General features: G+C 35.8%; 1 protein-coding gene across 3 annotated transcripts in view; it reads right to left on the reverse strand.

The window, feature by feature from the left end:
- SYT10 (synaptotagmin 10) overlaps positions 1-20,845 on the reverse strand; it is a 70,028-nt gene that overhangs the window by 19,154 nt on the left and 30,029 nt on the right. For all 3 annotated transcript variants that reach the window (XR_014313860.1, XM_082739029.1, XM_082739030.1), the window contains exon 3: positions 16,059-16,626. Coding sequence is in view for 2 of the 3 variants with exons in the window: in XM_082739029.1 (XP_082595155.1) it covers positions 16,059-16,626 (568 nt within the window). In the remaining variant the exon portion in view is untranslated. The remainder of the gene's footprint in view (positions 1-16,058; positions 16,627-20,845) is intronic.

Below are 20,845 nucleotides of genomic sequence, written 5' to 3' on the forward strand. Positions count from 1 at the left end.
TCTCTCTAAAAAAAGGGGGGGGAGGGGCCATTAAACAGGTATGTGAAGGTGTTGGCTGGAGAAATGTTTGAATTCAGAGATATATTAGAAAGTAAGAATCATTAAGACTTAAAAAAAACCTTTAAACAAGCAATTTGTTACCATGGTGACAGCATTTAGCACCCTAAATGCTGCCTGCCTTCCACATTTCCTGGTTGGTAAGAAAACGGATAGTTTTCCTCACACTGTTAAACAATGTGTTACTGGATCAAATGAGCATCTTCATTAAATTACTAGTCTTTCATTTGCCTGCTCACAAAACGAAGCTACAGTGCAATGCAGACCCAGAGTGGGTCTACTGCATTCACACTACTAGAAAGTATCTATTTCTCTCTGACTCACATCACCCCTCCACCTGAGAAAATCATGGAATTTAACCTTGGACAATCCACTTAACCTCACTTGACCTCAGTTTCTTTGGTATAGCATGAGGGTGTCCAAAGAGATGAACTAATTTATTTTCCAGCTCTAAAATTTTGTAATTTTAAGTACTGGTAAAAATGAGTACTAAATAGTATATATAGTTCAAGCATGTTCAGGAATATATGGAGAGGCCCTTTTAACCCTTGCTTGCTATAGACCAAGCAGAGCCTCATTAGAAAGACCAAGGTCCAACCATGACCAGAAGGCAAAGAGAGACCAATGACGTAGGATAATTTAAATGGCAACACACTGCTTTGTTCTAAATGACCCCTCCTTGGAGTGCCTGGATGGCTCAGTTGGTTCAGTGTTTCTGCCTTCTACTCAGGTCATGATCTTGGGGTCCTGGGATTGAGCCCCACATCAAGCTCCCTGCTCAATGGGGAGTCTGCTTCTCCCTTTCCCTCTGACCCTCCATCCCGCTCAAGCTCTCTCTTTCTCTTGATCTCAAATTTAAAAAAAAACAATAATAAATGACCCCTCCTCAGGAATACGTAGATCAACCCCGATTTTTATTGCAAACAGGATGAGATCCATTTTCATGGTTATAACAATTACCTGGAAGGGTTGCATTTAAATTATAAAGGGATGATATACAAAGCTAATATAAGTATGAATCCAGTCGGACACAGTAGATGTTGAACAAAATTGTATTTCTTTTCTTGTTTACTACAGTTTTTCTAGGGTCAGTGACTGGTATAAGTTTGATGCTCAATAAAAAAAAATGTGCCGAATGAATAAATCATAAAAGCATCAGACCAGGTCATGACTTCAGTGGCAGCAGGATATCTACTGTTTGAAGGACTGAAGGCTACTCACTAACCAGAGAACAAGGGAACAAGGACACTGTTTATGGGTGTTGTGCGCTCTGAGTGGAGGCCCTTGGAACTGTGCAAGGGCAAGTCTATGTATGGCAGACCTGGGAGTATAATGGTTGTAATAGTTTTGAGCCACCTAAAGATACACTAAAGGTTTGGGGATCTTAAGTAAGAGGATACTTATCTTTTGGTTTTTACTGAACTTTATTTCTTCATAGATCCCAGTATTCTAGTGTGGTCTTGAATTTTTTTTGCTGTAATTATATGGTGTATTGAAATTTCAGAATCAGATGTATCCTTAAGGTGTAAAAATTGCATTTTTCCTTGCACATCTGGGCATTTACACCAAACAAGCAGTCTGGTGTCTCTGGGAGGCAAAGAAGGAATACTGGTAGAATACAATTAGGAAATGTAATTAACATTAAAATCTTCTCCAGTTTCTAGCCCACTTTCTTCCTTTTCTTTCAAAGAACCACAATTTTCACACAATACTTCCTTCCTGCCCTTCCTCCTTCTTCTAGTGATTGTGATTAAACCAGATTTCACTATGTTCAATGAGAGTGGGGGAAAGAATGGGCAAAGGAGGCTTCCCCACTCTGGGAACCACACAACACCTATTTCGACTCCTGGACTTTCACATACATTTTCATTATTGATTCTTTCCTACCATCTCCACTTGAAAACAGAGAAGATTGCTCACTAGGTGTCCTTTAGCAGGACCTGCTTGTATTTCTGCAGGAAAGAAAGAACACACTTTTCAGTAAGTGTATAATATTAAGCATTGTGCTTGGCCATGGAACAAAGTCCAGGGGAAACTTTGCTGAAGTCAGGCAGAAAGGGGACAGAGAACATAGTAGTGTTGGAGACGGGATGATTACAACCCCCCACTGAGCAGTAAGAGATCAATAGCCACAACCCAGAGCTACCATTGCCAGTGATGCTATTTAATAGTGCCGTGTTTCTGCTCAGTGGGAAAACCATTTTCCGTTCCCAATCCCGGTGGGAAATAACTCTGCCTGCCAGATGACTTAGCTTTTATCATATCAACACAGCCTCAGACCCAGCCACTAGGAGGGACAAAATGCTGAAGCCACAGAGAAGAGATGAGGCCTTGGAATAGTCTTTCACCGACTTACCAAATCAAGTTTCCTAACTATTGGTGCAATGAGCAGCCTGAACCAGAGGAGATAGCCCAGTGTAGACACTGGGATAAGAGCAGTCTGGGCATAAGAAGATGATACAAATTTAATAAGAACTCTTTCCTCTGTAATGCCGATTAAGAGACACCTTAAACTTCTTGGTGAGAGGAACTGGAGACTGATTCTCAAATCTTTTTTTTTTTTTTTTTTAAGATTTTATTTATTTATTCAACAGAGAGAGATCACAAGTAGGCAGAGAGACAGGCAGAGAGAGAGAGGACGGAGCAGGCTCCCTGCTGAGCAGAGAGCCCGATGTGGGACTCGATCCCAGGACCCTGAGATCATGACCTGAGCCGAAGGCAGTGGCTTAACCCATTGAGCCACCCAGGCGCCCTGATTCTCAAATCTTAATCACTGCTTGTAGATAGTGGCATAGAAACTTGCACAGTACACTATGCAGCTCTCCTTGGAGTATTTGAAGCTTTTAAATAACCTTCATAAAATTCCTCATTAGAAATATCCCTTTCAGTACGGATGTACATAGACACTTGGACTGGATGAGCCTGGCTTCACCATTTTAGAGTCTACCTTAAATTATTTTATACAGTTTTATCCCTGCTGTGTACTGACTTGTTATGATTTCCAACCCATGTTCTCAGGCATCTGGGTAGTTCAGTTGGTTAAGTGACTGCCTTCAGCTCAGGTCATGATCCTGGAATCCCAAGACCTAGTCCTGCATCAGACTCCCTGGTGAGCAAGCAGTCTTCTTCCTCTGACCCTACCCCTTTCATGCTCTCTCTCTCACTCATTCTCACTCTCTCTCTAATCAATAAATAAAACCTTAAAAACGAACAAACAAACAAACAAACAAACATGTTTTGAAAGCTTGCTTTGGACAATATATTTTGTGGTTTGGACTTGTTTTTTTGAAATTTTTGAAATTTTTTGAAATTTTTGTGCAGTTAGATATTAAAACGTTCTTACCAAATTCTTACACATGAATAGAAAATCATTACATTATTGATATCAGAGTAATGGCAGGGTGTCCATCAAGTGATGGACCTTAAAACTTTAAAAGCCAAAATTTGACCCGTAACTTGAGAGTGTTTGGTCTGGGCAAGTTTACTCTTTGTTGATCTAAATAGCTGTCTGTAGATTTTGAAACACCTACCCCTGCCATGGTCAGGCTACTCTTGGCAGTGCTGTGGAACTGTGCAGCAGTCTCAAGACAAGAAGGGACACGTGCTCCTGCCTTGGAAAATCTATTCACCCCAGGCAACAAGGCAAGCAGTGTCCCTTGAGTAAATAACCTCACGAGCAGCCCATCTCGTCTGCAGTACTGGTGTGGTCCCCTGCTAGCTACACCCTCCCAGCTCCTACTAGGCCAGCAGGTGATACCCACATTTCAGTTGGAAAGACCAACTCTCCCGAGAACAAAATTGTTAAAAGGAATACCTCAACTAAATGTGGACTTTATTTCATTCATTTCCTCTTGGTCTGAAACAATAGTGTAATTAATCTATTATTGGCTTGGTATCTCTTTATTGGCATACTAAAAGACATTATCCTGTATGCTGTTTGTTTGTGGAATATGATTATACATTATAATTCCTAGAGTGAACCCATGTTAAACAAATTACTGGCAAAGACAATCTAGTCTTTGAGCATGATTTGCCATGAACCAAACAACCTCTGCTCCTCAGTGTCTATCCTCCATATAGTAGTCAGAGATCTTATTGATGCGAAGTGACACCGTGGCTCACTTCTGATCAAAAGCCACCAATGGTCTCACAAGTCACTCAGAGTAAAACTAAAAGCTCTTTCTATGGCACATAGCATTTCGTTCATTGGACACACTACATATTCCCTTCAATATTACCTGCCTTGCTTTTCTAGAAAGTAGGCCTTATGCACTGGGGACAGATTCTGCTCTAAGACATCCAGAAGAGTGCCTGGTAAACAGGAGAACTAAATGGAGTTAGTTGAATTGATGGGTTTAAGATCCCTATTCTGTAGGTGGGCAGAGCAGAGAACTAGCCTCTGTTACAGAATCTTCTTTTTTAAAAAGATTTATTGATTTACTTTGAGAGAGAGAGAGAGAGAGAAGGTGTGTGCAAGTGTGCAAGTTGGGGTAGGGGCAGAGGGAGAGAATCCTTCAAGCTGACTCCCTGCTGAGTGTGGAGCCCTGTGGGGGCTTGATCTCACAACCCATGAGATCATGACCTGAACCTAAACTAGGAGCTGAACACTCAACTGACTGAGTCATCCAGGTGCCCCTACAAAATGTTCTTTTATCCATTATTTTCTCTGGATCTGGATGGCCAATATATCATACTTGGGACTCTATGCATAATTAGACTGTAGTTAAATGTTTGCAGCCTATTTGCTTTGACAAAAACCTGACTGGGCATAATTTTCTGTTTCTGGTTATTGGCTGTCTTGTAGACTGGTATTCGATAAGTACCTGTAGTTGTAAAACATCCCTTTACTTACCATGGGGGGTCAGATTGTACATGGAGCACTTAAAAATTTAAAAGCACTCCAAAGACAAGAATAAAATTGATATTCAGTCAGTAATATCTCTGGTTTAGTGAATTAAATTTATAGAAAGACTGAATGAAATATAAGCCATGGCATAGTCTCTTATAACATTGTCATATTTTATTCAAGTTCAAGATTGAAGAAATGAGTAAAGAAAAAGTGTCTCATTCATTTAAAAAAAATACAAAGGTGATTCATTTAGGAAATTTAATTATTAGGGTAAGAAATTTAAAACACGGAAGACACTGGGATATTAGAAATCAAGTAGATAAAAATGGCTGTATGCAAAAGTATAGCATGTTGGTGATAAATAACACTTGGCAACTTTTATAAGAAGTTCATATTTATTATCTCCTTTTATTTTCAAAATATTCCTGTGGGGCTGATATTATTATAAGCTTTTTTTTTTTTTTTTTTTTTTTTTTTTTTGTGGATGAGGAAACAAGTTCAGAAATGTGAAGCAAGTTACCCAAAGTTTTGGATCCAGAAGGGAGCAGATCCAGGTTTCCAGTGAAACTAGACTCATTGCATTCAGTTCCTGTAGATTTCTACTTCCTCTGAGACTTTCCCAAGCAGAAACAGTGTTTCAGATTTTACTAGTCAGGACAAGAAACTTTAAATTGTTTTCATGGTCTTAGATTTCAAAGCTAGTAGATGAAGTGCTATGTTTCTTTGAAAAAATTCTTTAGAAACTAGAAAATCAGTGACTTAATTTACAGGAAATTTTAATGCAGTCTATTAGAAAGAAGGAGGAGAATATTTTGAATGTTCTCATTTAAAAGTCAACTGCATATTCCCTTCACTATATAAGAGCATGTTAATAATAAACTAACTAAGTGCAAGAAAAAGACAACTTTAACTCATGGTACTTTTAGAACTATACTGAACTCCTAAAATTTGCAACAGATGTTGCTAGCATGTTCTGGAGCTGAAGAGCTTCTCCTTATCTGCTGCAAGTTCCAAATATTAAAATACAGTGGGACACAAATGATAAAATTCAATTATACCCCAAATACAGATTTTTCACTGATTATGTCTGAGAGGAAAAATTGTCTAGAAATTTCCTGAACATTGATTCCAACTGTTCTTTTATAAAGGCCAAGAGAGTCATTACTTAATTCTCCATGCATTTTGATACAAGTTGTTAACAAGGTAGATTTGATAGTATTATATATTTTAAAGGCCGTAACTTATATTTTTGTCATAAGTATATTAAAACTTCCTTTAATTCAAATTATGTAAGTATTTTGAGATTTCAATCCTGTAAGCTGAAAATTGAATTTCCATGTTAAAAAAATTCAATTCGTTTTATTTCCTATTAGTATATTCCAAACAGATTAACACTCCAATATAATTCAAGACAAGGAACACTGAACTAAGAGTTAAAGATTTAAAATCTAGTTCTGGATCTTCTGTTAATCAGCTGGGTGAGCATAAGTGATTTTTTTTTTAAACATTCCAAGACTTCATTTTCTAAACTATAAAATTAAAGGACAACATTTGAACACTCTAGCAATTCTAAAACAATATGACCACATGATCTGGACATGAGTGTTCTTGAAACCCTACTCCAAACATATTCTAGAATTTTAAAATTAATATGAAAAGACTTCTGACCTATTACAATTCTCATGCATTTTACTCTGAGAAAAAGATCACAGGCCAATATTTAAATGTATTGATTTTATCTGTATATAATTCTCCCAACTTAGGTATTTTATTAGAAACCTAAAAGCAACAAACTGGAGAGGTAAGGAATTCAAGAAGCATTTATACCTTTAATGGAGATGAAACAGTGTAATAGAAGAGCGATGGACAGAAATAAAAATCTGCTTTTTAAATTTATTATGCTAACTAATGGTCATAAAGATCACCACTCTTACGAAAAGGTTAAATTATTCAGTACATTTTACTTAAAAACCAGGGACATGCATAGTTTAATGAAAGTTTCTATTTTGAATTTTTTTAAGAAAGCAATTGGGCACATAAGCATGTTTGAAACCTTTAATATTAACAAAGACTTTTCCAGATGACTCGAAATAAATGATCTAATATTCCTGTCTAAAATCTTGATTTTTAAGAGGTGGAAATTCTGACTTTTTCAATTGTGATGAAATGTGAAATTCCATTTTAAGGAGTTCCTTTGAAATTCTCTGTGTATAAAGATTAGAGGATTTTAGCCATTTTCTCACTTTCTGTGGCTGAAGGCTTTGTCTTACAATCAAGCTTTTAAAGGACTAAAGGTAGTGAACACACACAAAATATCAGACACATGGCAAAGTCCAAGAAGGTTATAGGAAATTAAGTTATTTGCAATCAGGAATTTTTTTGTTGTTCTTTTTTTCCCCTTTAGGTTGTCAGAGATCCAGGAGGAAAGAGATGGCACAAACAAGCTAGACTAATTCCAGAAGGCTTAATGAATGGACTATCTAGAGATGTGAGCAGAGGTAGGGAAGCCACAAAAGAGGGTACAGCACTGGACACTGGTACCAGGGGAGGTTGTGATGACCCCTAGGTCTGAAAGGACAAGGGGAGGGGGACAGCTACCTGGACTCAGAAGGAAAAAGTGGTGAAAAGAAAAGGCTGCTTTGAGAGGAACTGTGCCCTCCGGTGAAGGACATTGTGAGCCCGAGACTATCTCTCAGAGAAAGATGAGAGAGAATCCTTATCCAAATGACATTCTCCTCCTGCCCTAACATCTCTTGACAGAATCCGGAGAACAGTGTCTGCGGACATAACTGAGGTACCAGATAGCAAGGAGGATGGAAGAGAGTGAACCTGAAGGGACACACGGAGCGTATCTAGCATCTTCAGCTCCCGAAGTTTGATCAGATGCACTTAATAAGCACATGTAGAGGTTGGTAAAGGAACAAAGAGGAAGAGTGCCTGGTGTAAAAGGAAGAGTTGGGTTAGGTTACAGATGAGGGGCGTGCAGTGTGACATTATGAGTATATACTTCATAAAAAAATTATATACTCACTGAATCACAGAATACAGTAACTAATAAGGTTTAAATAAACTCTTGCACAAAACTTTCCACACTACATAGAAAAACATACCAACATACCACCTAAAACTATCTCCTACCATAATAATAGGACATACCATTTTTTTTTTTTTTAACACCGAGGTCTTTATTCCTGTTTAATACGTAAGCCACATCAACAACAACCGAAACCATATCCTTATGATAGCATTCTGTAATACTTCTTGGCAGCTAACATACAGTAAGCATTGATGAATGCCTGGCTCTCCTTAGCATTTATCTTTATTTACTCTATTCAACAAACTATGGGTTTGCCTTCTCATAATCCCTGTTTTACAGATAAGGTAATTAAGGTTCAGAGAGATTTTCTAACTTGCTCAAAGCCATAGAGAGAAGTGACACAGCAGGGAGGCAAAGCTTGTTAGTTTGTCCCAGAGCCTTAAGTTCTCAGTGATTAGGCTGCAGGGCTGCCAACAGTAGCCAGATGGGGAGAGGGTGAGCAGGGATGAGGGAGGCAAAGGGGAAGCAGGGAGAGGGAGAGACCCCAGGGTGATAGAGAAGTTAGAGGGCATTATATATAATCTTTACAAGTCAAGCAAGGTAGGGATTTAAATTGGAAATTATGTGGATGCAATGAATTTAGGGGGAAAAAAAAACTTCCTTTTTGAATAGCCCCAAATATTATGACTAAAATATGTTCAGGTATCAATTTTTGACTATTTTTCAGTGACTCAGAAGACCTTACTGTGCTTACCCAACAATTCTCTAAAAAGTGTGGCTTCAGTGTTGAATTAAGACTAAAACAATTTAAGTTTTAGATATGCATTAACTTTTTTTTGTTTGTTTTTGTGAGACATAATGCTGTAACCAGTATTACAGGAATCTACTACTTAACCTGATAATAAAGGGCTAATTTAATTGCTGTGGGCTATTTTAAAACTAATTTGCCATCAATCTTTCATGTGAAATACAAAGGCAGTCAAAACACATGGAACACTGAAGCCCTGTTCTCTAAATGTACATAGATGAGATTTGACTTTCAAAATAATATAAAAAACTATGGTGATTTATTAAATACCAAATATTCATGAGACAAAGTTCCTTATTTTTTTCCCCCTTTTCCTCCTTTTGCCCTTCCCTCCACTCCCCCTCTGGCAATTACTAGTGGTTTAGTTGTTGGTTTAGTGATTTAGTTCTTAGTTGTTTGTTTTGTGGAGACAAAGTCTCTTAACAGTTTGCTTGAGTTGATCAGGAGCTGAAGCCAAGGGAAAAAACCACACTTTGAGAAGCTGCATAATCTTTAGGTAGTTTATGACAGTCTCTATTATTTTGAACTTAATTTTAATTTGATTTTATATTGCTACATAGGTACATGCTATAAATTCTTGCAAAATGACTAAAAAACCTTATAGGTAGGTCATAGAATTTATTTGCATCATTTGAGTTAATAATAGTCAGTTAATGGTGGTCCATTATTAGCAGATGTGGTATCTTTGACACTCCAGAATCAGGTTTAGTGCAGAGATGAAAGAGAAAATTAGGAATACCTAACAAGGAGCAGATATGGGTTCATTGTCCCCCAATCTGCAGGCCTATGACCGTAATATTTCTTGCTGCAACCCAAAGATTGAGCTAGATGGCCGCTGACCAAAAAGTTTACTCTCTACTGCCTTGACTTCCACCACACTTTTTTCTTTAGAATGAAGTTGGAATTTTGCCACCCCTTAAAATGTTATTGGATAACAAATTATTCCAGAGTTAACAAATTTTAAAAGAGAATTGATAGCTAAATGCAAAAGAACAAAACAAAGTAAAAAATAGTATTATTTTGATCCTGGAATAGATCCAGGATGCTCATTGGAAAAATTAAAAATATATCAAGAGAAAAAAGAAAACAAATTAAAAAAAATTTTTTTTAACATTCAAAGCTACTTTGGTACTGTGTATTAAAATACATTACTTCAAATTCATGCTCAGCTAGTACATTCAGGACTCTGATTGGTACAATGAACACAATAGTTTCTTTGTATTTGGCATGTCAAGGTCTACTCTTTCAAACTTGACAGATCCTTAGTTAAAAGATAATAGATTCAAGTACTTTATAGCTGTAAACCAGGTCAGTGTGGTTATGTGCATATACTCTCTTTTCCTGTGAGAATTCCTAAGTGTCTAGAACGTCACTGGTGCTGAAAAAAATGTTCATTGATTAGATGAGTGAATAAATATGTAAAATAGAGGTAGTTTTATTCAAAACCAGAAAAGCTTTTCTTTAACTACCTATACTTTCAGTGGCTTCTTGAGTGTGCATGAGATCACTACATTTAAATATTCAAAATACATTAGTCTTTATAATGAGTGACTTCTTGAAAAAAGTTAATTAAAAATTTGAAAAATATACTTACATAGCTTAAAAATTAATGTATATAAAGCAATATGTTGCAAATTATTCCTTTTCTACATTCATCTAGTTTCTATCATTTTTGCCAATAGTAACTATTAGTTTCTTGTGTGTCCTTAAATAGGCTTTACTAATATATATATACATATAAATATATATTTCTTTCTTATTGTCAAAATAGTGGCATAGGGTACACACTGTTCTTCAAAGCGATATTCCCTATGTTGGGAGTTATTTCTACACTAGTGCAAGCAGTGACTGGCTTGTCACATTTCTGGTATATGGTGGGATGAACCTTAAAGTAAAAATTAATTTTTTGCAAAGAATAAAGACATATCTTTTCATTTCCTTATTCCTTAACCTTCCTTTCTACTCCCAATCTTAAATTTTAAAGACCTTGCTAGGGATGCCTGGATGGCTCAGTTGGTTAAGTGGCTGCCTTTGGCTCAGGTGATTATCACAGTGGCATGGGATCAAGTCCCACATCAGGTTCCTTGCTCGGCAGGGAGCCTGCTTCTCCCTCTGCCTCTGCCTGCCACTCTGCACGTGCTCGCTCGCTCTCTCTCCCTCTCTCTCTCTGACAAACAAATAAGTAAAATCTTTAAAAAACAAAAACAAAAAAAAAAACCTTGCTAATTCCTGATAAAAATATTAATCCTTTTTGTATAGAAATAATTAGTAATGAAATTATAAATATAAAACGTGTGACTTTGTTTTAACCTGATAGGATTTCTGACAATAAAATATTCCTGCTTTATTTTGCATATGAATTTATGCCACACACTGAATAAATTTTTAATTTTTTGTAACAGAAAGTGGTGTTAACAAATAGAGCTAATTTATATATTTGTAAACAACATGGTACAAGATTGCACTGTTTTTTCCCTCTGGTAGTGGTAGATTTATACTTATATACATTCTTACACTTGACCATCCATAAAAATTTGCTACATTAATTTTTTCAACAAGTATTACTGATTAGTTAGTAAGTGCTCATATGCACTGTAAAGGATACAAGAGAGACACAAGATGATTTCTGTCTTTCAGCTAAGAGGCAAGGGGATGACAGAAGACATCTACTTGGAAAACGTTTAAATACATGTCACAGATGGCACTTCCATTGCAAATGTTAGATTCTTTCCATTTCCATTGCTACCAGCCTCAGCCAGTCTTTATTTCATCTTACCTAAACTGCCATGTTAGACTCCTTCCTGGCCCCTTATTTTTCAGAAGCTTCTATTTGTACCCAGTGTACAAATGATGACACAGAAGGTAACAGCTCCAATAGTTTATACTCTTTTTATAAAAACAAAATAAATATAAACCTTTATAGCAATAAAGGGCTTACTGATTATATGTAGTTTAAATAGAACATTCTACTTTTGGTTCCCTTTAGTTCCTTCATCATCTCATATTCCTGAACTCACAGCCTACTGTTTTCCCCCTGAACACGTTCTAGAACTCGCTTTCTTTTTCCTCATGCGTTTTTTCTTCAAGAAACATCTCCTTTTTTCAGAATTCTGTCATCCTCATATGGTGATCTTTTATAATATATTCATATTAGACATAATCTGTATGAGAGAGAGATTGAGAGCAAATGTGTGTGTGTGTGTGTGTGTGTGAACAAGACCACATTTGTGGAGATTAAGAGGAAGATATTATATAGTGTTATTTATATATTAGCATATACTTCTTTACTTGTTTCTTCTATCAGGCTAAAGTTCTTGACCAAAACTTGTATTTTACTAGTCTTTATTTCCACTTTAGAAAGTATAAGCTTTGTATGTACAAAGTTCTCAGTAAGTACTTACATAGTCAAATTGAAGTTATTTGAATCCAGTGATGCAGAAAAAAAAAAAATCAATTTCATTTAATGAACTGGCCTAGGAAGATTTTTTTGAATAAGGCCTTGAACAGGACTTTGGATACATAGGGGAAAAAAATTGTGACAGAGATTCTATGTTAGAAATTTGTTGGAATGAGACACAAGATAATTAAAAACAATAATCACAAAAAAGCAGCAACTCTGATTTCCATAGAGTTCTATTTTTAATAATTATATCATTGGCCTGAAGAAGTACAAAGAAGTCCGTGGCATTTATGTCAAAATGATAGTAAAGCAGGACTTAATGATACTAATGAGATTCATTAAACATTAAAGATATACTGACTATTTCAAGTTGATGACCAAATTTTTTGACTAAATTTTAGAATTTTTGAGTTGGAGGTTTGCAGTATATAAAGGTCCTCCTTGGAGACAAACCATAAGTGACTCTTAATCTCACAAAACAAACTGAGGGTTGCTGGGGGGAGGGGGTTTGGGAGAAGAGGGTGGGATTATGGACATTGGGGAGGGTATGTGCTTTGGTGAGTGCTGTGAAGTGTATAAACCTGGTGATTCACAGACCTGTACCCCGGGGGATAAAAATATATGTTTATAAAAAATTAAAAATTTAAAATTAAAAAAAAAAACTTGCACATGATTACTTCAAATAAGAACTTTATAAGAATGGCTTAAAATCTATGTTTAACTAGTTATTTATGTGTATTTGTCATTAGTGTCTCCTGATATAAAAAGAACTAATACTTTAATTCAAATATGTTTTGTCTGTTACATAAATTCTTTTAAACCTATATTCACATAGCTGGATCACCTTTGCAGGTTTCTGTAAAACTTGGATAAGTGAAGGTGTATGGCTTGTTATTTTTTAATTTCTTTTTATTTCTTTCCTTTCTTTCTCCCTCTCTGTAGCAAACTGTATTTCTGTATGAAATTATTTAAAGTTAAAATGTGTAAGTAAAGATAGTTTCTTAAGCAAACCTCAACCTATATTATTTTACTTTATTAATCTGAAATATAAAATTGTTTAATGATTTTTCAAAAGCTGAAGCAAAGATTTCCTTAAACATAACACTATCCTTAAAGATGATACTAGTGTATATTGTGAGCTTTGGTTTCATTGTCAAAAAATTAAGGTTTCATTATTATCTTCCTAACAGAAAAGTCATAAACAGTATCTAGAACAGTGGCTCAATGTTCCAGTTACAGAGAAATATCATTTGGCTAGAATGATTTAATAATATATTTTATTATCTACCTACTGCTTTTTGCAACCAGAATATTGAAATGAAAATGTCTATGGATGTTGTACTTAGAATAAAGACACCCCAGAGATAAACACATCCTAATTTCTAGAATCTGTGACTATGTTACCTACAAAGCAAAAGGGACTTTGCAGATGTGATTAAGATTACTATGAACTTTGAGATGGGGAAGTTATCCTAAATTTCCAACATAGGCCCAAGAACGTGTTTCAAAACAATTTTTTTGCATCCCTATTACTTAGAACATACCAAACCCATAGTAGGCACTTAGCAAATATTTGTTGGGTGAATAAAAGAAGTAATAATACAAGATTAGAGAATTAAGAGAGAAATACCTAACAATAAATAATTATCTGTATTTGTAGAATTCCAGAAGTGTCATCCTTTTTAAAACATAAAAATCACCCCTATTTTTTCCCTGTAGGAAAATAAGTAATAAGGTGAAAAACACCATGAAATCAAAACAGCTCCAATGTACCTTTGAAATATGATCCAGTTTGAAAATTTCTTCGTTCCCTATAAATGTTGGAAACCATGGAATAAAAACCTAACAATTGAAAATGTTATGATGATGCAGTGCAACAAATTGGAAGTATAAAATTTTAAGTTACCTTATCCGTATTATAATTATAGTGAAAATATAATAATCCCCAAATACTGATTTTAATTAGTAAAACACTGATGGGGGAAAAATTAAAAAGGAATTACTATGAATTAAAATATAATTTTCTTATTTTTAAAATAATCCCTTATCTCTATTAAAAACTGCTACATTTTGGGCACTTGGGTGGTTCAGTTGGTTGGGCCACTTCCTTTGGCTCAGGTCAGGATCCTGGAGCCCCTGGATCAAGTCCGGCATCGGGCTCCCAGCTCTGCGGGAAGTCGGCTTCTCCCTCTGATCTTCTCCCCTCTCATGCTCTCTCTCACTCTCTCTCTCAAATATATAAATAAAATCTTAAAAAATAAAAAAACCTGCTACATTTTAAGATTATAAATTTTGCTAAAATTTGGACAAAAGATGGCAAATACATAAAGACAATCTGGTGGTAAAAAATTAAATGACGGGCAAGGGGGACCAGAGGGGGAGATGAACCATGAGAGATTATGGACTCCGGGAATCAAGCTGAGGGTTTTAGAGGGGAGGAGGGTGGGGGGATGGGTATGAAGGAGGGCACATGTTGTGATCAACTTTGGGTGTTACGAATCATGGAATACTACATCAAAAGCTAATGAGGTACTGTATGGTGATTAACATAATAATTTAAAAAATTTTTAAAATTAAATGACTCCATTGAAAAATCAAGAAATCAGGGATGCCTGGGTGGCTCAATTGGCTGTGTCCCCCTCTTAATTTCTGCTCAGGTCATGATCTCAGGGTCATGTGAGCAGGGTCATGAGAGCAAGCCCCATGTTGGTCTCTGTGCTGAGTATGGAGCCTGTTTAAGTTTCTCTTTCTCCCTCTCCCTTTGCCCCCGATCCCAAGTTCATGACCTGCCTCTCTCTTAAAAACAAAACAAAACAAAAACAAATCCAAACAATTCTGCAATCTAACCTAAGCAACCAGTTCTCTAGTTCCAATTCCATAATTCTGTCCTAGACAGATAATCTCAAATAAAGATTTATGGAACAAAGAACACAATAATTTTTAGCATAACGAATTTATGCCTAGGTAAATAGATCATACATTTAAACATCATGCACTAAAATAAATGTAGCATGAAAGAAAACCAGTGTGGGAATATTTTTTTATTTTTAAAAATATTTTATTTATTTATTTGATAGGGAGAGATCACAAGCAGGCAGAGAGGCAGGCAGAGAGAGAGGGAAGAAGCAGGCTCCCTGCTGAGCAGAGAGCCCAATGCGGGGCTCGATCGCAGGACCCTGGGATCATGACCTGAGCCGAAGGCAGAGGCTTTAACCCACTGAGCCACCTAGGCGCTCCCCAGTGTGGGAATTTTTAAACTTAGTTTGATCTCAATAATTTTAAAAATGTATAGAAAAAATTTAGAAAACAATATGCCATAATTATACACATAATAAGTAACACTATAGAGTATTTTAATTTTGTATGGTTCTTTACTGTTTTCCCCATTTTCATTACTAAAGTTATTATTTTATATTCAGAGAAAGCATTTTATAATGTAAATGAAAAATCCTAATATAAACAGTCACTTATGATCATTCAACATTTCAAATTCTGTAATCATATCTAGTGCATGAAAGCCTCTGTAGGAATGGGCTGTTTTAAATTCAAACAAGGGCTTTTCAAAACAGCATCAAAATATTTTTAGGTTTGATCTGAGGAACAAAATTTTCTTAAATAATGAAAGTCAGTATTAACTATGAGAAGACAAGTTACAAATAAACATTTTTAAAGAGAAAACAACTACTATTTTTGGTAACATAAAGAGCTATATTTTATTTACGTAATTACCAATATTGTGTTAGGTATCTAAATTATTTTATGTATGTAATCAAAGCCTACCTTTGCAGGTTCTTAGAATATAAATTCTACAATTTGTAAACTTACTCCAAGAAGCTGGGTGATAATTAGTTTTATGTACCACTGCAGGTCAAATAAAAACCAATATACTGGGGGAATTATTACTTACCGTAGTAGCGCAATGAATATCTTTCCACACTGTGGCTTCCCTGGAGAGATCAGAGACTTCAAACAAATTATCAAGAATCACTTCCCCAATCATGTCATGTCTAGAAAATCTGTCAAAATCATACACACTGAAATGTAGTTTTCGGTTGCTTAGTTGATCATATGCTACGGGAAACTGAAATGTTTCATCAAATAGAGGATTTAAAGTCTTTCTGTGCACACGGGTCTGAAATTTCTTTTTCCTATCTGGAAGAAGATACATCTTCACATAAGGGTCAGAAGTGCCTGTGAAGTCTTTAGCAGGGAGATCTAAGGCTTTGATAATTTTAACAACTAGAAGTTCGTTTTCATAGTCATACTGGAGGGTGAAGTTAAGTTTCCCACAAGTTTTGATATCTTCTTGCCTGTTGCCCTCAGAGTCAACTGATTTCTGTTTGTAGAGCTCTGGTTTTATCCTCCCAATGCTGGTTGTTGTTTCTCCTCTTTGTAAAACGGGTTCTGTGCCCATGCTAAAATCAACACTGGAAACCTGCATTTGCCTTGGTAGGTGTCTCCTGAAGGAATTGTGGCTGTACATACACATACATACACACACACAAAATAATTCAGGAAGATCATTTTGATGACAACATTATATGGTAGCATGTAAACTTTCTCCCATCCCCAGGATAATGAAAGCAAGGCATTTGTATCAATGGACAGCCAGCCCCCCCACCTGACACACAGAGAGACAGACACACGCAGACACACACACACACACACACACACACACACACACAATCAAAGGGCTACTTTTGAAAAATCAGAAATGCAATATTTAAAGGAAAAGTCTTCTAAAATGATAACACCTGAAACACTCAAATGTACATTTTCTTTGAGCTTTGGGAATTTTGTACTCTTAACCACAAGCATATAATTACATACTATTGTAAAAAAACGGGATTACCAACAAAGTTTAGTAATCCACAAAATACCACGAATCATCAATCATCTGGTTATATCTACGTGTAAGTCTTATGTAGACAAATCATTCACATGGCTGGTTTCTTTATATCTGCATACTTGTGTCTCATGAATCTCATGTTTACAGACTATCCCACTCCAATAAAAAATATAAGTCCACCTATTCTTATACTGTGTTAATTATTTCTAATAGTTAAGATAACTAAATAAGTATTTACTTGTAAAAAGAATATTTAGTGGTGACAGCCAAAATTAGTACATTTTTTTTTTCAACATTGAGTGTGCTTCAGAAATCCTGAGGATTAAAAAATGTAGAATGTTAGAATTCGGGGCCAACATAATAGGGTGTTTTAGAATTCAAACTGACTTTCCTATTATCACTGTTACTATTCATCTAGTCAACATTTCCAGGACACCAGCTAGCTAACCAGTATCTTTTTTTTTTTTTTAAAGATTTTATTTATTTATTTGACAGACAGAAATCACAAGCAGGCTGAGAGAGAGAGAGAGGAAGGGAAGCAGGCTCCCTGCTGAGCAGAGACTGATGTGGGGCTTGATCCCAGGGATCATGACCTGAGCAGAAGGCAGAGGCTTTAACCCATTGAGCCACCCAGGCGCCCCTAACCAGGGTCTCTTAAATGTGATTGTACTAAGATTTGCTTCTCTTCTACTACTCTGTGATTTCTGGCAGGAAACGAATCAACTTATGTAACTACTCAATGCTTAGTCCCAGGTCTTTTGTTCTTATTTTCCTTAGTCTCTTTATCAGGCTAATTGTTTCCTGGACTATAACGGTCATCTTAAATCTGAAGGTCTCCTGCCTTTATCTCAGATATATAAGCTTCTAGTTCCATATTTCTATATCTTTAAAAGAGACTTTCTAAATGCTTATCCTAATTTTGCTCCAAACTCAAGCAAAATCATTATTATCTGCCTTTTACTCCCAAACTGGTACTCCCTTCCACAGTCTTAGAAAATAGCTCTAACATTTTTATCAGTCACTTAGGCTTAGAAGCCTGGTTTATGGTTTGAATCTCCTTTCCTTTATTCATGCAATTTACTCAGTTTTCTAAATCTTGTTGATGTTTGCTTTGAAACATCCCATATACTTGTCCATTCTGTTTCATTTCCATTGCTACTCAGTCCAGAGCCTCATCACCTTATACTTGGCTTTTTATACTAGCCTTTGGCTGATTTTCCTTCTTTAGCTCTCTCTTACACTTAACATCTATCTATCTATTACTTCTAAATCCTGTACCCTCTTCTGTTGTTTATTATATCAGATCTACATTATTTTTTACAGCAAGTGCTAAGTAATATTGAGGACACTGCTTATCTAATACTTGACTCATTGATATACACAACTGATTTAAGAGGGATAAAAAACTAGCGACAACCAGAGTTAAGATACCTAGCCAAGATACCATTTGAGAAGTAGTTCGAGGAGCTGAGGAGGTTGAACCTAGCAAGGATAGGAATCTGGCTTCTAATATCTAAAGGACTGTCATGGAAGAATTAATAAGAATCAGCAGAATTACAGGGAAAGGTAGATTTCAGCTTACTATAGTGGAACATTTAAAAATATCTAGAGCTGTCCAAAATGCTGAAGTAATGAGCCTGCACAGACCCCAAGTATAGAAACAAAGGTCAGATGTTGAAGGAAAATGTTTCTGCCTCAAGTGAGATGAGGCTAGACTTCTCAGTGTTTAACACTTAATTTTTATAATTCTCTATCATTCTGTTATTCTTGAATAATTTATTCAAGATATCATTTTATATATTAATAAAATACAATTTTATTATGTAAACTATATATTATGTAAAATCATAATTATAACCTGAGGTGTTCCAAATTCATCCTCTTACATTGAATTAGCTTATTTTCTATTAGTGGGACTGAAATACTAAACAACTTTTTTTTTTGTATGTGGCACTTTCCATATTTCCTTTTTATGTTGTTGTTTCAAGTATTTATTTATATTCTAGTTAGCTAACATGCAGAGCAATATTGGTTTCAGAAGAATTTAGTTATTCAACACTTACATATAATCCCTAGTGCTCATCACAAGTGTCCACCTCAATGCCTGTCACCCATTTAGCACATCTGCCCACACACCTCCCCTCCAGCAACCCTCAGTTTGTTCTCTATAGTCTTTCATGCTTTGCCTCCAACTCTTTTTTCCCTTCCTTTCCCTAAGTTTATCTGTTTTGTTTCTTAAATTCCACTTATGAGTGAAATCATATGGTATTTGTCCTTTCTCTGAGTGACTTATTTCTCTCGACATAATACACTGTAGCTCTGTCCACATCATTGCAAATGACAGTTTATTCTTTTTCATGGCTGAGTAATATTCCTGTGTGTGTGTGTGTGTGTGTGTGTGTGTGTGTGTGTGTGTGTGTTTTGTGTGGGTGTACCACATCTTTTTACCCATTCATCAGTTGATCCTTTGGGCTCTTTCCATAATTTGGCTATTGTTGATAATGCTGCTATAAATACCCCTTTGAATCAATATTTTTGTATTCTTTGGATAAATAGTAGTGTAATTGTTGGGTCATAGGAGAGTTCTATTTTTAACTTTTTGAGGAACTTCCACACTGTTTTCCAGAGTGGCTGCACCAGCTTGCATTCCACCGACACTGTAAGAGGGTTCCCCTTTCTCCGCATCCTCGCCAACATCTGTTGTTCATTTTAGCCATTCTGATAGGTGTGAGGTGATATCTCACCATAGTTTAGATTCATAGGTCTCTAGTGATGAGTTTTGTTGAGCATCTTTTCATTTGTCTGTTAGCCATCTGTATGTCTTCTTTGGAAAAATGACTATTCATATCTTTTGCCCATTTCTGAACTGATTATTATAATTATTATTATTTTGGATGTTGCATTTGATAGACTCTTTATAGATTTTGGATACTAACCCTTTATCAGATATGTCATTTGCAAATATTTCCCCCCACTCTGAAGGCTGGTTTTAATTTTGTTGATTTTTTTTCCTTTGCTGTGCAGAATCTTGATCTCGATGAAGTCTCAGTAGTCCATTTTTGCCTTTGTTTCCCTTGCCTCCAGAGATGTATCTACAAGAATTTGCTATGACTCATGTCAAAGGGGTTGCTGCCTGTGTTTTAATCTAGGATTTTGATGGTTTCTTGTTTCACATTTAGGTCTTTCATCCATTTTGAATTTATTTTTGTGTGTGGTGTAAGAGTGGTCTAGTTTCATTCTTTCGCATGTTGCTGTCCCATTTTCCCAGCAACATTTGTGGAAGAGACCATCTTTTTTCAATCAGATATTTTTTTCTGCTTTGTCAAAGATTAGTTGACCATATAGTTGTGGGTCTATTTCTGGGTTTCTTTTCTGTTACACTCATCTATGTGTCTCTTTTTGTGCCAGTACTGCCTTGATCACTACAGCTTTGTAATATGGCTTGAAGATTGAAATTGTGATGTCTCCAGTTTTGCTTTTCTTTTTCAAGATTGCTTTGGCTGTTTGGAGTCTTTTGTGGTTTCTGTATGAATTTTAGGACTGTTTGTTCTAGCTCTGTGGAAAATGCTGGTGGTATTTTGTTAGGGATTGCATTAGATGTGTAGATTGCTTTGGGTAGTATAGACATTTTAACAATATTTATTAAATATGAGCATGGAATATTTTTCCATTTCTTTGTGTCTTCCTTAATTTCTTCCATAAGTGTTCTGTAGTTTTCAGAGTACAGATCCATTACCTTTTGGTTAGGTTTATTCCTGGGGTCTTATGGTTCTTGGTACAATTGTAAATGGGATTGAATCCTTGATTTTTCTTTCTACTGCTTCATTATTGGTATGCAGAAATGC

Source organism: Mustela nivalis, assembly GCF_964662115.1.
Source record: "Mustela nivalis genome assembly, chromosome: 7".
NCBI classification, from domain to species: domain Eukaryota; kingdom Metazoa; phylum Chordata; class Mammalia; order Carnivora; family Mustelidae; genus Mustela; species Mustela nivalis.